This window comes from Penicillium alfredii, assembly GCF_028826965.1.
Source record: "Penicillium alfredii strain IBT 34128 chromosome Unknown utg000009l_segment0_segment0, whole genome shotgun sequence".
Lineage (NCBI taxonomy): Eukaryota > Fungi > Ascomycota > Eurotiomycetes > Eurotiales > Aspergillaceae > Penicillium > Penicillium alfredii.
In genome coordinates, this window is record NW_026622706.1 from 3,822,742 (window position 1) to 3,838,693 (window position 15,952).

General features: G+C 51.4%; 7 protein-coding genes across 7 annotated transcripts; 4 read left to right on the top strand and 3 right to left on the bottom strand.

Annotated features, from left to right (window-relative positions):
* Nucleotides 1-747: 747 nt before the first annotated feature.
* Nucleotides 748-3,321, top strand: NUU61_007368 (Zn(II)2Cys6 transcription factor; the record flags this gene model as incomplete). Its single annotated transcript, XM_056657893.1, has 5 exons — nt 748-868; nt 984-1,154; nt 1,226-1,499; nt 1,583-3,171; nt 3,218-3,321. 5 exons carry the CDS (start codon nt 748-750, stop codon nt 3,319-3,321), a joined length of 2,259 nt encoding a protein of 752 aa, XP_056510693.1.
* Nucleotides 3,322-3,900: 579 nt separating this feature from the next.
* On the top strand, nt 3,901-4,300 carry NUU61_007369 (uncharacterized protein; the record flags this gene model as incomplete). The annotated part of the gene is made up of 2 exons (XM_056657894.1): nt 3,901-4,139; nt 4,225-4,300. 2 exons carry the CDS (start codon nt 3,901-3,903, stop codon nt 4,298-4,300), a joined length of 315 nt encoding a protein of 104 aa, XP_056510694.1.
* Nucleotides 4,301-5,024: 724 nt separating this feature from the next.
* On the top strand, nt 5,025-5,969 carry NUU61_007370 (uncharacterized protein; the record flags this gene model as incomplete). The annotated part of the gene is made up of 1 exon (XM_056657895.1): nt 5,025-5,969. One exon carries the CDS (start codon nt 5,025-5,027, stop codon nt 5,967-5,969), a length of 945 nt encoding a protein of 314 aa, XP_056510695.1.
* Nucleotides 5,970-6,812: 843 nt separating this feature from the next.
* On the bottom strand, nt 6,813-10,282 carry NUU61_007371 (uncharacterized protein; the record flags this gene model as incomplete). The annotated part of the gene is made up of 3 exons (XM_056657896.1): nt 6,813-6,983; nt 7,030-9,571; nt 9,627-10,282. The coding sequence occupies 3 exons, from the start codon at nt 10,280-10,282 to the stop codon at nt 6,813-6,815; spliced, it is 3,369 nt and encodes a 1,122-aa protein (XP_056510696.1).
* Nucleotides 10,283-10,611: 329 nt separating this feature from the next.
* Nucleotides 10,612-11,439, bottom strand: NUU61_007372 (alpha/beta hydrolase; the record flags this gene model as incomplete). The annotated part of the gene is made up of 1 exon (XM_056657897.1): nt 10,612-11,439. The coding sequence occupies one exon, from the start codon at nt 11,437-11,439 to the stop codon at nt 10,612-10,614; it is 828 nt and encodes a 275-aa protein (XP_056510697.1).
* Nucleotides 11,440-12,681: 1,242 nt separating this feature from the next.
* Nucleotides 12,682-13,039, bottom strand: NUU61_007373 (uncharacterized protein; the record flags this gene model as incomplete). Its single annotated transcript, XM_056657898.1, has 2 exons — nt 12,682-12,894; nt 12,974-13,039. 2 exons carry the CDS (start codon nt 13,037-13,039, stop codon nt 12,682-12,684), a joined length of 279 nt encoding a protein of 92 aa, XP_056510698.1.
* Nucleotides 13,040-14,980: 1,941 nt separating this feature from the next.
* NUU61_007374 (cupin domain-containing protein) lies at nt 14,981-15,464 on the top strand (the record flags this gene model as incomplete). Its single annotated transcript, XM_056657899.1, has 3 exons — nt 14,981-15,078; nt 15,146-15,377; nt 15,435-15,464. 3 exons carry the CDS (start codon nt 14,981-14,983, stop codon nt 15,462-15,464), a joined length of 360 nt encoding a protein of 119 aa, XP_056510699.1.
* Nucleotides 15,465-15,952: the final 488 nt, after the last annotated feature.

A 15,952-nucleotide genomic window follows, 5' to 3' on the forward strand; every position in this document is an offset into this window, starting at 1 on the left:
GGTTCCTCTAACCAGAGCCTACGAGTGAATGATTGAGAAGAGCTCTATTGTACCGAGTGAATAGCATTATAGGATGAATAGGATGAACAAGTCTATATAGAAGGCTAGTTGAATCAAGCATCTCTCACAATCAGGTCACAATAGACCAATAGAGCTTTGAGAATAGGGTCAATATCGAATGAATCTAAGAATACTATAGAGTAGTATGAATAGCATATTGAATAGCACTGTGGATAGTATATTAGATAGTATGAATAGTGTATAATAGGATTAGATGAATACCTTGTATTTAGTATTGACTATTCACGACATAATTCTTTATAGTAATTATATTACTGTTTACTACTGTCTTACTATACCTCCCATCGAATTGGATACTCGGGAAACCCTCTTCGGCCACTTGGAGAAAGACATCCCCGCATGCGATTGTTTCTGTTATTTCCAAGTGGTTTGCCCATGGATATTGCAAGACAGAAAAGAGTATTTATCTCATGAACAACTCTACAATAAATCTATTTCGCTCACAATACTCGAATGTCATATCTCATTATTTCATACTTATGCACCCCCTCGTCTCCAAGATCGACAGCCCCCGCATGGGCTTATCAACTCCTCTCGTACCGGGCTGATTCCTATCTGCTTCCCGTCATTCGTCCCCTCTCTTGTTATCTTCTTTCTCGATTTCTTCTCTACTTCTTCTTTCCTGCTTCTTTTTCTTCGTTTCTCAATGCTGTGATCCTCTTGGTAATGGAAACCAGCAAAAAACCATCTCCATCTATTCGTGAGTCCGAGATCCCGGGAAGACCAGCCCCGTCCAAGGCGAGGACTGCGTCTGGTCCCAAACCCAAGCAGACAAAGAGTCGTAATGGTAAGTATTTTGATATGACATGCCATACCCTCAGTCCACTCAGAAGGATCAAACCAAGACATAAAAAAGAAGGAAATCCCCCGAAGACTATACAGAACGCTAACCCGTCAACCAGGCTGCATCACTTGCAAGGCGAAGCGGCTAAAGTGCGACGAGGCTAAGCCATCTTGTCATCAGTGCGCTCGACGCAAAGTGCAGTGTGGAGGATACAAGAAGGATTTCAAATGGCGGCCGTTTGAGGAGACCAACCTGGCACCGGGGAGACCCACTGCCATGACCAAAAAGGGTAACTATATACCTGGTGGAAGTGTTTCGGACATCGAAGAGAAAATATCTAATCCAAATCTATGAATCTAGCTCCTGCAGCCCCTTCTCTTCTGTCGAAGTCGGCTGCCAACTCGGACCAGCCTTTTCCCACTCCCCCGACGACGGAGCAATCGACGTCGCCGATTCGCGTGCAGTCGAATGCATTCCACTCGTCTTCACCCGAATCCCCTCTGCAGAGCTCTCCGGTCAGCCTCAAGAGCTTTGTTTCTACTGAATACCACTCTCTGGATGAGGCTCCGGCAACACGGGAAGATATCTCGGTCGGCCAGACTGCTGCTCCCATCAATGTCTCTCTGTCCGCCGAGTCTCCCCCAGCCAACTTTCTTTCTTTTCTTGAGCCTCTTCAACATTCGCTGTCACTTGCCGATGCGTTCATGCCCGATCCAGAGCTGGGAACCGGCTCGGAATCAAATTTTTTGGCCCACCAGAATACCGGCCCGACCCTGAGTCTCCAGGGCCCAGCTTTTCCCAGCTGCTGGAAGACGAGAGCCAAGATATTGAAGAGATCATCCGAAGATCCGATCCAGGACTGGGACCGTGGAACCTGACTTTCCCTGACGAAGATTCGCTTTCCTTTGACCCATCAAGAATTCCCGACTGCCCCCCGTTGGGACCCGAGAGCCAGGAGATGCTGGTCTTGCGCTATGACAAGCTGACATGTGGCATTCTGTCGGTAAAAGATGGCATGTCCGAGAACCCGTGGCGCACCCTCATCTGGCCACTTGCGAAAGACAATCCCGCTTTGCAGCATGCTATCTTCGCCTTGACGGCCTTTCACTCGGGCAAGGAGAACCCTTCTCTAAGAGTCCAGGGTGTTAAGCATATGCGACAGAGCATCAACTGTTTGATGCAACAGATCCAGAACATGCGAGCCGATGCCGCCCTGGCCACGAGCCTGGCACTGGCATTTGCCGATACCTGGGATCAGCATACCCGGACCTGTATCCAGCATTTGCGAGGCGCGAAGGCGCTCATGTCGCAGGTTCTCACGGCCGGGATCCAGGACGGACTTGGTGGCGAGGAACTTGACCGCATTCGCTTTTTATACAATACGTGGTCGTATATGGATGTGATTGCACGGCTTACTTCATTAGAAGAGTGTGGACCTGAGGATCTGGATTCCTCGGTCTTCCAGCTTCCCAGCGGTGCCGTGCACGAGATCGACCCATTAATGGGTGGCGCAACCACGCTATTCCCGATTATGAGCCGGGTAGCGCGATTGATCCAGCGCGTGCGGAAAAGCACATCGAACTCGGTGTCGGTGGTGTCGCAGGCCATGGAGCTCAAGGCGCTGATTGAGCAATGGCAGCCACCCCGCTGGTTCGAGCCACCTGAAGACCCTAGCTCAGAAGTGCAACACAATATCCAGCTCGCCCATGCCTATCGTTGGGCGACGCTGCTGTACTTGCACCAGGCTGTCCCAGAAATGCCTTCTGAGCCCACCGACGAGCTGGCTAAGCGAGCCCTGATCTTGCTTGCTACTATCCCTCCCACCTCCCGCACGACTATCATCCAGGTCTTCCCTCTGCTAGCGGCTGGCTCGGAGGTCGACATGGAAGATGATCGCAAGTGGGTCCTGGAGCGCTGGGCCACCATTCAGTCCCGTTTGATGCTTGGCGGCGTCGATCGCTGCTTGGAGGTTCTGCAGGAGGTGTGGGCGCGGCGTGATGCATTCCAGGCCGATAAACACCGGCAGGATCTCCTCGGCTCTGGGAGAACAGGCTCCTTTTCGAATGACGATAGAGCAGGGGCCAGTTCGGCAGGTCGTGGGGATAGTTCACGAACATTCAACCGTGTCCACAAGCCTACCAGCCCACCCAAGAGGCCCGTGGAAGCACGGTCGGGGACACGCGCTTCTAGATCCGGGACATCGAGACGGGGATCTGCGCTGTCTCCACTGGAGAACATCGAGTTTGAAAGAACTGTACGAGGCAGGCTCCATTGGGTGAACGTCATGGCAGAGTGGGGATGGGAGGGTAAGTAGATGATCCCCAACTCTCTGACTGAAGATCGACTGACCAGGCTATGATGTGCAGTATTTATTGGCTAGCATGGCCGAATCCCTACTCTACTATGATGGGTGCAATAGCACTCTTCTCGACTTTATGACGCTCAGCGACAGGTGAAGCTGGGGCTTGGACACTAACTTGACGACTGACGATGCAGATTGAACCATTTCCCTGTTTGATTGAATGCTGGTCTTTTCTTCTGTTCGAATCTGTACCTTGAAACCAGAGATATATGCGCCGCTTTCGCGGCCCAGCCAGCGTGGCGTTTCGAGATTCTTTCTTTCCTTTTTTTGTCTTGGTTGATGTGATGGTCTTGACAATAGTGCTTCCTTTCTCCTTTTCGTGATCCAAAGGGTTTCCGTTGCCATTGTGATTTGATTCTATCTGACCATGACTATATCCGATCTAGGTACTAATCTGGCCCAGCGCCCAGCACTGCCCTGGCGATTGTGTTTCCGACAGTCCCTCGACCAGACAGGGGCCAAAAAAAAAAAAAAAAAAAAAAAAAAAAAAAACAACCCAATTACGCAAGTCAGCAATTTCCCTGAAGCAGCACTACCCAAGCCATACAGATTTACCCGAGGTTTGACGACTCTTTGACCCCCTGGCCCCCAACCCCCAACTCCCAACTGCACAACGGCCCCCTAACCTTGACTCGGCCCTAATCGGCAACATCTGCGTTGTCACCAACGTCCCATGGTTGTGGACAAGCCCCCAGCAACTCCGCCAGAAGCAAGCAGTAAATCTCGCTTGATGTTAGCGCCCGGGCACCAGCACCGCATTGAGAATAGCGCCCACGGCAGACCAGGAGTACGACGCCGCAACGCCGATAATGTAGACCCGGTCACCAGCACCGTTGACGCGCTGTGCAGTGTCACTTCGTTGGTGCGCACTCGCTCTGTCCTGGTGCTAGCAGCGACGCAGGTGAAAACCACGTGCTGGGTTGGGTGTTGTACCCATTGCAGGGATGTAGATGCCCGTCTTGAGCTTGCTGCTTGCTGTCTGTGAGCACCATCGTAGAATTCGGTATCGGCGACATATGGCCTATGGCCATGCCCTGACCCGGGATCTCGTGGTACGAGGCCTGGTCGACTAGCTAAAGGACCAATTGTCTGAGTGGCGCCATAGTCGCCGAAGATGGCCATGCAATGTTCTCTTCTGCTTGGTGAGCAAGAAACCACCCGGGAATTCACCCATAGCAAATATTGTGGCGGACAGGCCGCGAACAGTGGTCAAGAGTCATCTATATTTATCTATATGTCTTTTTTTACCCCAAGCTTTGGCCGATAGTTGGGGGCGCATTGGCCATCCAGGATGATTATGCCCTGGAGGTAAGAACTCAGTCTTCTTGTATCGAGGTCAATGCTAATCCTGTCTATATTAATCCCTACCCTAATCTATTCTCAGTGATATAAGAGATGATCTTCCCGCTGCAGGATCTGTATACAGAGATCAACGTCCGCTAGCCCCATTTTATAAAACCTTTAGACCCATTGCCCGGCGGCCCCCTACAAACCTTCCTTTTCAAATCCTTCTTCCTTAGCGCGATGAATGCAGCAATCATCGTCTTAGTTTATTTTACCTATTGACCCACGAAAGAACAAAAGAAAATCCTGTAGCAATAATGAAAAGGGGGCTGTATGTATAGTACAAAAATAAATTATAGAACACCTTCCCATCCAGGCCTCCTCATTCGAGTCCTCGCTGTTCGTCCCCGTCTTGTGTCTTCTCCGTGGTCCCATTTCACCGTCCTTAGTGACTTGGTCACTACATCATTTGCCATTCTTCTTTTTGCATCGGCTGATCCGGAATCCTTCACCATGGCACGCCTTCAATCAATCCTCCTCCTGGTCCTTTTGACCGTGGTCCTCTTTCTCGCGCTTGCAGAGTCGGCCGCCGTGAAATTCCCAGCCAACAGCCTATCCTTCGACGACGAGACCTCCCCCGCTGCTGACGAACACGCCATCTCTCGCCGTGCAGCTCGCCGAAAGCCGCGGGGTTGGAAAGACAAATTCAATCAAGTGAAAAACGATGCAAAGAAACTGCAGGGAGATGCGCAAAAAAAGGCGCAGCAAGCAGTGGACAACCTCGGAAAAATGCCCCAACAGGTGGAACAGGGGCTGGTCGCCGCATGGGACAAAGCAGATATTGAAAACAGGATCTCGACCCTTCCACAGAGCTCTGTGGCCAAGTTTGAAGCGTTCAAGGACAACTCGAAGCTCATGAAGGAGAATATGGAGAGACTCGAAAAGATGGGGGGCAAGATGAAAGACTTCATGGCCAACGTGGACAAGGACGACTTGACCGAAATGCTACAGACTGGTCTCGAAATCACCAATGATATCCTGACCGTCTCATTAGCTGGCGTGACAGTGGCTGCACGTATAAAACAAGGCCTGCCGCCGGATGAGGTTGACGAGAAAAGACTGGATGATGCGTTTGACGCGATCGAGAAGAATTACAGAAAATACTCTCCAGCAAAGAACAAGGTTGTGGCGGTCGAAAAAGCCCAGCACATCCCGGAAGATGCCAGAGTTGTCGAGACCAAATATGTTTTTTCCGACGACGACATCGAGGTTTTCAGGGGGCTGATCGATCTGGCTGTCAATAAAAATGACCAGAGCGCTCGAAATTTGCTGAATAAATGGGCCAAACTTGGGCAGGAGGGGATTGCCGAACGGTTCCCGGCCCTTCCAGCGCCCGGTGACCAACGTGGACTGCGAGACTTCCTTGAGTGGTGCAATGGTTGCGGTCGTTACATTTGATATCAACGTGAAAGGAGAAGAAATAATTGACGGAATATACTGATAGGGGGTGAAGCCAGAGAATGACGAACGGTCTGATGCTTTTCTTATTCTTTGAAGAATCTTATATCTCTTGAATATTTCAGACTTTGCAAGTAATATAAGCGAAATACTGCCAAGTACCTCGAGGATGTAGGGCAGAAATTGGATGAAGGTGAGGAATGAGATGATAAGAAGCTAAAATACTCCAGATCACCAAGGGGGTTTTATCTTTAGTCCTTAGCTACTGCTTGACTGAATGGAGTTCTATATATGCCTAGTCTTCGCTTGGTGCTTATCGCTTTTGAAGTAGGGCGTTTCGTCCGAGGTTCAGCCCTACAACCTTGAAATGCTCTCATCTCCCAAACAGGAACTTGATCCTCGAACTCTGTTAGTCCACCTAACTGGTTTCATAAGTTTAAAGAAATTATACATCTTTTTCGCCAGCCGTGAGCCAGCCGTCTACACTCTGTATCAGGGAACTTTTCCCCGGGGTTACAGCAGAAGGGAGAGAGGCGAAAGCCTTGAACATAGACATGAAGACTATATACCCACGGGCGTATACTCGTTATCACAGAATAGTCCATGTACATAACTGACGTGATGCCAAAAAAAAAAGAAGAGAAAAGAAAACACCGCTCAAACACTCAGCACCGTAGAGCTCTTCCCAAAGCAGGAGCCCCGAAGTGCTGAAGTCCACACAAGTCCGGTGAGAGCGACAAGCTCTACAAAAACCCCGGACCAAATGTTATTCTGCGGCAGGTCATGCATTTCTCCAACTAGTCCTGTCTCAATCAAGCATAAGCTGCTCGATTTACATCTTTCTCACAACCACTTCTTCGCATCCGATCCCAGCGGCATGGGCATAACATCCCACCCAACCGCCACCCCATCAATAGAAACAGAATGGCGCACGGCAGTCATCTCCCCAAACCCAGTCTCGCGCGTCTCCAAAAGTTCAGGAGGAACATCCGTCGTACAAGTATAGTCCGGGGTCTGGAACCCAGATCTGCCCTCAAATTGCCCCAGCGAGCGAAGATACTTCATAACGCCAGCAAGCGAGACATCGACCTGCCACGACCCCCCCCTCGGTCGCCTGCTTGTACAGCGCGGCCATAATCCCCGACGCTAGGAAGTATCCGCCGGCGTGATCCAGCGCCTGACAGGGCGTCGGGCGCGCCGCTTCGCCGGCGCCGAAGTGCTCGGCCTCGGAGACGTTCATCCCAGAGCATGTCTGCACCAGCGAGTCGAACCCGCGTCGCTGCGCCCACGGTCCGTTGGGCCCGTACGCGGACATGTTGGCGCAGATGATCCCGCGAAATGGGAATCGTTCTGCTAGCTCGGTGGGAGAGAGTCCGCGCGAGCTGAGGCTGCCTGGTCGGAAGCCCTGGATGAATACGTCTGCACCGGCTAGCAGCGTTGATAATTCTTCTTGGTCTGTTTCCCTCTGCAAGTCTAGCTGGATGGTCCGTTTTCCACGCCCGAAATCGCGGTCTACGATGGGCAGATCGGGCAGGTTTGGGCTCGTTACCCAGAGGACGTCAGCACCGTGTGCTGCAAGGGTCTTGCCTGCTAATGGCGCGGCAATCACTCGAGACACTTCGAGCACGCGTAGCCCTCGCAGGCATTTGTCTGCGTTTGATCCTGATGCTTGCGAGGGAAGACCGGCTGGTGCGTCGCCGATTTTGTGGAGTAGGATTGGGAAGTCGGCGATGACTTTGGCTTGCGGGAGCACATCCCACTGATCATAGCTTCGTAGGGCGGAGATCACAAGACTTGAGTCGAATGCTGCACTTTCCAGATCGACAGACTTCCAATGAGAAATTTTGGCAGCGATGTCCGCGCGGGTAGCGTCCTGGACACAGCCGAGGAGTTCTTTGGCCCCGTCTCGATGATTGGGGAAGGAGTCGTGCAGACGAACATAGCCATCTGAAGTTTTGTGCAGACCGCCAATATGACTCGAGGGTGATGGCGCGGGACTGTTGGCTAATGTGTAAAGTCGCTCTGATTTGAACTCGACGACAGCGTGTTGCAGAGGCACCGTCACCCTCGGAGGCGCTGTTTTGTTTCGCAGGGCATGAATCTGAGATGCAAGCAAACCGGACAAAGCAATCGAGGCTTGAGCGAGGTGTCCGATCTTGAACGACGACGGTAGACCGAGCTGGTCACCGGTAATATCAAGAGACTTGAGCGCATCTTCTGGGAGTCCCAGGCCTTTCCAGATGTGCTCGACAGAGCCACGAGCAGACAGATGAGATCTCGGCGAAGACACCATATTACGCCCAGACTCGTCCGGGATCTGGATGGTCAGAAGAGGAGCATGCTGTTGTGTACCCAGCGTGTCTCGCTCGCCGGTAGTGCCCTGTTCCCATGGCCGTTTTATGGTGCATTTCCAGGCCAAGGCGGGATCGAAAAACGTGTTCGTAATGATTTTTTCTTTGGAAAGGTGGTAAAGGCCTATGATACGCTCGTTAGTCAGAACGCCTGCCCTTTTGATCCTCGAATAGGCCTCTTCCGAGTCACACATAATATCTAGAGTCAATTCAAAGGGACCGGAGTTCTTTGATCGAATCACCTTAGCGACATCAAGCATCTGGCACTCGCCCTGTGGAATAGATTTTGGTTCTACGGGCTCCAAGGTCTCTGAAGCAAGCTGCAGGCGCGTTGCCTCGTCAATACCTGGGACTTGCTCGTCTTTGGTCGGGTTGTCGAGACGGATATTGGATACAGGGAAAAGCGACACCTCTTCGCTCTGCTCGAGGTCCATCAGATGGTAAATATTGAACCGGAATGCTGGCCCAGCGGCGGTCTCATGTGGCGATAGAGGCGAGGCAAAGTTGCCGGTGGTTGCAACCTGGCCCTTGTAGGGCATGTGCAAGATGGATGCACGCCCGTTGTTCGCGATCGTGTAGGACTTCTCCTGAGACGGCGCAATAACCTCGCCCAAAATCCCAAGCTCATGTGCACTGACCGGAGCAGGCTCTAGCGGCCCCATGACTCCATTGCGGCCGTAGAAGTGGAAGAGGAGTCGGCAGTGCGGTGACTGATCGAGTTCTGGAAACAGTTTCTGCGAGTACTCACGCACCTGGGCGAGGAACTCGTCGATTTGCCCGATCAAGATTGGATCACGAATACCTCCGATGAATATGGTGCGATACCCGAGCTTCTCGACGGCCTCCAGTTTCACTTGGTACGGCGTTGGGAGAAATTGTGCACCACGCACACGGACTGTCTGTTCTGTAATTTGTTCGTACCTGGCCTCGTCAAGGACAAGCACACCTCCAGGCCCTGGGAGGCGATCCGGTCTGGTTTTCTCGTAGAGAGTGTGCGCGGCGACGGAGAGGGGAGTGCAGCGCTCCTTGGGTGACAGGGGAGTAAGATCGAACGAGTCCTTGCGCACGGTGGCAATCATGGACCGGCCTTTGGGGATCGCACATATGAGGCCGCATTCCATGATCTTGCCCATATGCCATGCCACTCCCGGCTCGACACCATGGTAGATCGAGAAAGCAGCGAAGGGTGCAGGGTCGTAGGAACGACCTCCGAGGATAATGTCAGGGTCAGACTCCAGAGCCTTGAGATATCTGCTCGCTGGTTAGCCACGGCTACACCGAAGAATGACAAACAAATTGATCTTACGGATCTGCACCCATCTGCGCGACGATATCAATCGAGCGATCCACGCTGTCGGCAGTCAACTCCTCGACGGGACCACACCCACTGACTTTGTGTCCCTGCACGTGCTCCTTGATGAGTTCTTTCTCCACCCCGGAGCGGATAGTCGCGACATTGAATGAGAGCCCATGCCGACTGGCGATTTCGCGCACCATCTCCAGCATTTCCTCGACATGCTTATCACTCCCGTCGCCTCCGACGGAGCTCACCAGCACCTTGATCTTGCGGTGGAAGCAAGCCTGCAGGATTGGAGTGAGGTCGCGGATATATGAATCACGTCCGCAAGTCATCTTGTTCAATCCCAGCTTGTACGGGCCGCCATCGGTCGAGCCGCTGTCGACGATGATCGCCTTGGGACTGAACGTCTCGATGCCATACCAGAAATGCTCCGGGCGGTAGCCATAGCCACAAACCCAGCATGGCATTCGGCGTGAGGATATTGAATTCCGCCATGGCGACCAATTTGAAGGCTCATTTGACTGTGAGGGAGTTTGCCTCTCTTGTTGTTCTGAGGGGATTTGAACTATTAGAACGCGGAGCGCATAGTGGGACATCGGTATCTTCCCGAGATCGACCATCTCAGAGTATAAACCTGTTATGACCGACAGCATAGGGTACATCTCGCGTATGGAACCTTCTGTGAACTCTGTCCTTGAAGTCAATATCCAAACACCTGAGATGACATCTATGCAATCCATCTCTCATGGCCTCATTGACCAAAACATAACCAAGTACTTTTTATTACCATACAGCTATACAACCCAAGCCCAGCTTGCTGCACATACCCATGCGCTAAATAGTCGGCCTCGTCGTAACTGGGTGGAGACCATCTTGAGCTTCTTCGGAGCCCTACTACTACATCTATGCCAGGTTCATTCTCGTTGGCTTATTTTGTCCTGGGGTTAATTCGTGGGGCAATATTGGTGACTAGCTTCTCGAGATACCCTTATCATGAGACAGCTCCCTTCTCCAGAAACTTAAGAATCTGGTCAAAACCCTCGGGCTCCTTAATCCAATGTCCATCTCCTTCTGCCCCTCTGAATTCCGACCATTCGACATGGGGCATGACTCGACTCAAAGCCAGAGATGTCTGCCGGCCCAGTTCCACAGATACCCACTCATCGTCCGCTCCATGGCCCAAGAAGACCGGAGTTGATACAGCAGACGTGCTCAGCAGTTCGTTGAAACCGGTTGTCTTGTCTTTGGCAATGGTATCCAAAAAGAATCCAGATACTAGTCGCAGGCTCTGCGTGCCAGGACTCTCAGACGACTGCAGTAAATCCTCCAACTGCCGCGCAAAAGGCAGCCAGCCACAAAAGCCAAGAAGACCACCGAGCGGTTCAGGAATCCGACCTGTTGCGACACCACCAAAGAACGTCCACAGAGCTGTAGCGATTCCTTGACTGATACCTCCAAGATAGACACGACGGTAATCGCCTCCTAGCAACTTGACCTCGTCATCCAGAATCTGGAGGATCTGCTCAACGGACTCTCTCAGTCCGGCGACCTGCAGGTCTTGTTTTGCGTGGATGTCATCCAGAGAGTAAGCATCGAACCAGGCGCACATCTCCTCTTGGAACGTGGTGCTCCATCGGTCGCGGGCTGTTGGGAAAACCCAGCGCCAGCCGGGCAGTCGAGTCTTTAGGTTGTCGCCTGTGGAGGTTGCGGATTCGAAGAGCTCCTCGGAGAACTCGGGGCCATCGCTGCCGCGGCCGTGGAGCAAGATGACGGTATGGGTGTGCGGGGTTTGAGGGTCGTGGAATGCTGGGAACTCCATTTTTGTGTTTCGATGAAGAGCAATCTGAAAGATTTGAGGAGTGTGTCCCTTGTTTGCTTGCAATCAGATTAGCTCCAGCATGCCATGTGTATTGGAGCTATATTGCGACCTCGCGCGTCTCTTGCTGTGGTTTTGGTAGGTGAGAACAGGCAATGATCTAACTCTCGGAATATCTCATCGAACCAGAGCCTTCTGGTGCCTCGAAATTTGATCAGTTTCTCATTGCGCTGGCGCCATCAGCTGATATCACTACTCAATATATATCTAACATAGATCAAAAGACCGCTGTTGCTCTCCAAGGGCCTAGACACTTGACAAGGCCACACAGCATGGTCGTTCTGCGCCATTGATGCGTATGTAGCTTATATCCCCAAGGCCTCTCCGTAATTAGGGACGTCAGCCCTGGGTCAGGCATGAATATTGAAAAAGATGATTTGAACTTGATGCCATCTTCTACCAATGCAAGCGCGCGGGAACCGAGTCAAGGCTCTTGTATCATAGGATACGCTGTCCCGCCGCTCTTGAAGTCGCAACAGCTTGGCAGGGGATTGAGTGACGCTTAGGTACTATATGTATGCGTTGGCGGGAACTACCCAGGTAGGCAGCGCGGCGGCTCCTGGACAGAGCCCCTCTGAGGCTCTTTTTCTCTCTTCCCCCCTCTATAAGATGGCCTTTGGTCCCTAGGAATTTTCTGTCGTCGAACTCGAGCTCGTCGAGCGAGCCAATTCCCACAGGGTGCTCGTAGAGGGAGGCGAAGAGGGTGCCGAGGTGGAGAACTTTAGAATAGAATGAAGTCGCTGAAGAGAGGGAGATGTTCTGGTCTATGGGGTAATGGTATAGTCGGATCTGTGCTCTTGACACTCGGTCTGTGCTGGTGATGTACATACCTAGTAAAAAAAATAAGGGTCCTGTTTCCAACACAACGCAGAGAGCTCCCGTGCCCTGTTCTGCGGCCTTAGAAGGGTTTGACAAACCAGAAAGCATATTCTCCACTTGCAGCTCATCCCGATAGCCCTCGAATACTTGGTCGACCACATCAGCGAGCCATCGAATCATGCTGCGAACCGTGTAATGCAATTTGGTGTACTCCCAGGCTCCGGGAAGAAGCCTGCATTCTCCCAGTCGACAATCCCAGTCACTTTGCCGTTTTCTGCAAGAATGTTCCTGGATTTCAAGTCACCATGAGTGAAGACGACTGCGGGTGGAACGGTATGCGACTTGGCCGCGTGTTTCCGAGTGTCATCAGTCATTGTTGTCATGAAAGTCGGACTCTGTTCGAAAACGCAATTCCTCCGACCGGCTGTCAGGGATGCACCAGTCTAGGATCCCTCCGCCCTCGGAGTTGCAGATTTGAAATTTGCTGCCTTGGTTGGGGATCGCTCGTAGCTCGATGACATACCGCTTGAGGTCGGTCACAACGTCTTTCACCTGCACGTCGGTTATCGTATTGAGAAGCTGGCCGATTGGACGGGACCCGTGACATGAGCAAGTAAGAACTATCATGGGTTGCTAGAACATCAATCGCCCTCGGTACGGGTATTTGTGTGAATTTCTCTCCCATGCCGAGGGTATGCGCCTCGGCCCGATGCGCCGCCGGCATTTGCAGCATTGCCCTCCGTAGATACAGCCCAAATGGCAAGCGTTGGATTCTCGCGGAAAGGGGCCATCCATAGAGGTGGGAACCAATCAAGAAGAGCCTCTCATAGATGGTGAGTCGAACGAAATATGGCAGAGCCGTCCATAGTTGTCTGATGGTCCGAAATAATGGCCTGGCCATCAACTAAAAAATTGAGACGTTTGTCTGCCTGGGAGCTCTTAGACACGATTCGGGAATAAGGAGGTTGCAACTTACCAGGCTGGTCCTGTCGTGCTAGCATGTACTTTCCTGCCTCCATCCATGCCCTGATTTGGAAAATAAGGCGTGAAGCTCAAGGAAATTCTTGTGTGGAATTGGGTTTTGATTAGCGGTCTTATCCTCTAGGAGTACCCTCTTCGCTGAAGCAATGGGCATTTCACTCCGGATCCTGTACCGGTTGGTGTTGAATTTATACTCCCTACAAGTTAGTGCTCATGTGTAAACTAATATGATGTTAGCCTACGCTCTGTTTGTGGGCTGAACAGCGTTTCTCCCAGCTCCGGATTTTGAGCCATACCTCGCCAGCCTCTAGAAGTTCGAATGCAGGGATGGATAGCAGCCAAAGATTAACCAGCCTCTCCATCGGCTGTGGGCTCAAGGCAATGATTGACCGTAGAGACTCCACGGAATCTTTAGACAAAAAAAAAGCGTTCATTTGCCCAGAGAGGCGGTTCTTGTGAACCGATGTCAGCTAAGACCGTATAAAATGGAGTGGGACATACATACTCCGACCACAAAATCTGGACCGACCAACACCCGTGGGGAAATTATGTGCACATAACGCAAGCCAGCGTCCTCGGACGATTTAAAGGATATCCCTGTGAGACAACAGTGCCCGCCGTCTCTCTCATATACCAGCCGCTTGGTCTCAGCGGAAAGGCCCGTTGCTACAGTAGGACGAACTACACACACATAAGCCGGGCATGAAAACAAGTATGGTTATTCAAATGTAGTTCTGTTATGCTTACACATGTTGACCAGATATTTCCAATCCGAAAGAAACTCCCAAACTGTCCTATTTGGGGGAGTTTGCGAATTACCACCGACTGCTGTTTCTCGCAGAAAGTAGCGGGCTGCTTCCTGAAGATCTCGGGTATCTGTGAGAAAGGCGCCCAGAATGGACCGGTCAGGATGTGGCAGTTCGCTGATGGCCAAAAGGGCTTGCTTGGTATTGTGGGGAGTGATGGTCCTGGTAGAACAGCTGGGAGGCTGAGCCCCGGATATTGCTTGGAACGGCCATGTAGAGAAATATCCAAAGAAGCTAGCTAGCTTCCTAAATAATTCAAGGTTCGACAGACATCTGGGAAGTATAGGAAAGAGAAATGGGTAGGTGAAAGAGAGGGAAAGGAAACAATGAAACCACGTGATTCCATCCAGACATGATTCACGTGACACCTCAACATGAAGTATTTGGGGCCTAACCGATTTGGGGGAAAAGATCCTTGTTCAGTTATCTTGGATCGAAAAGAAAAAAGTTGAAAGCGGAAGGAAAGACCCAGAGTATAGAACCGAGCTGTGATCAATGCAAGAAACCATTGCGGATGTAGGACATGAGGACCGGAAACAGCCAGATGGATGCAAATGTATGAAGATTGCCCATATATCTTTGAGCTTATCTGACTGACTTGGACACTTCCCCTCATGAAATAATCCCCTCATGACATTTCCCCGCTCTTTCTGATATCGGATCCGCCTGCCCTAAGACTGCCTATTTGGGACATCAAATCCGATCTACTTGCATGATAGGATCGCCTTGCCTTCTGTTCAACCTGAATGCGCTCTGGTATGACAGGAAGCGAATCCGATATAAAATATACCATTCCTCGAGGATGAAGCGGTAGCATGTCTTGCTCTGCGCTTCTACCTCTATAGATACCACAACCCAAACCAGCAAATATTTTGAAAATGGCAACAGCATTTAGTTACCACGCCAAGGCGCAATCTACCTTCAAGCCGCCGCTCATTGCGAACGAAAATGCCTTTCTAGGCGATGTCTTTTCCAGGTATGGCTGACAAGACAACTCTATACTACCTAAGACCTGGCTAGACTATGTCGCTCATACGCTATAGTGACAAGGACAACGCAGAGAAACCTGTCTCATGTGGTTTCTACCGGCTGGAAAAGGGCACCCCGCTGGAGTATGAATACACGTACGACGAGATGAAAATCATCCTGGAGGGCCAATTTGAAATCTCCGATGAGACAGGTCAGAAAGTGACTGCCAGTCCCGGCGATGTGTTCTATTTCCCCAAGGGATCCAAGATCACTTTCACCACGGACAATTATGGCCTGGCGTTCTATGTGGGTACTTTCCAGGTGATAGTTTCTCGGAGGTTATTGTACTGACGACCGGGGCAGACTGGCCAGCGGGCGGAAGGAGCGGCGTGAATGTGACAGGTAGAGCGTCCCTTGAATAATTGAATGGCAATCCATGTGAATTATTGGAATTTTCACCCATTAATTGGAAAATATTGAAATGGTTCTTTTCACTTCGGACACGCCGAACAAATCCATGGTTGTGCCTGGGGCCGTGTTTGGATCATTCCCGATGCGGTAGTTTGCTTACCCGTGTGTGTGTAGAAGATTCAAGCCCATGCTGGTATGATTTGAGAGATCTGGCTGTTCCTGTCTGGAAAATGGAAAAATATTCCTGTGCCCTGCCTTACAACACAGAAGCTGTAAGACACTTAAAACGTCCAACCCCATTGTCCGGGACTTGTGAAGAGCCGATCCTGCCCAGGGGAACCTGCAGAGCCACAAACTCGATCCTGGTGGAGTAGGTTCAGCTGGTGTCGATAAACTCATCCCGCTCTCGTCACCTTCGTAGCCAAACAAAGGCCACTATTTCGGCGCTAGGCGTGCACAGCCTGAGTGTG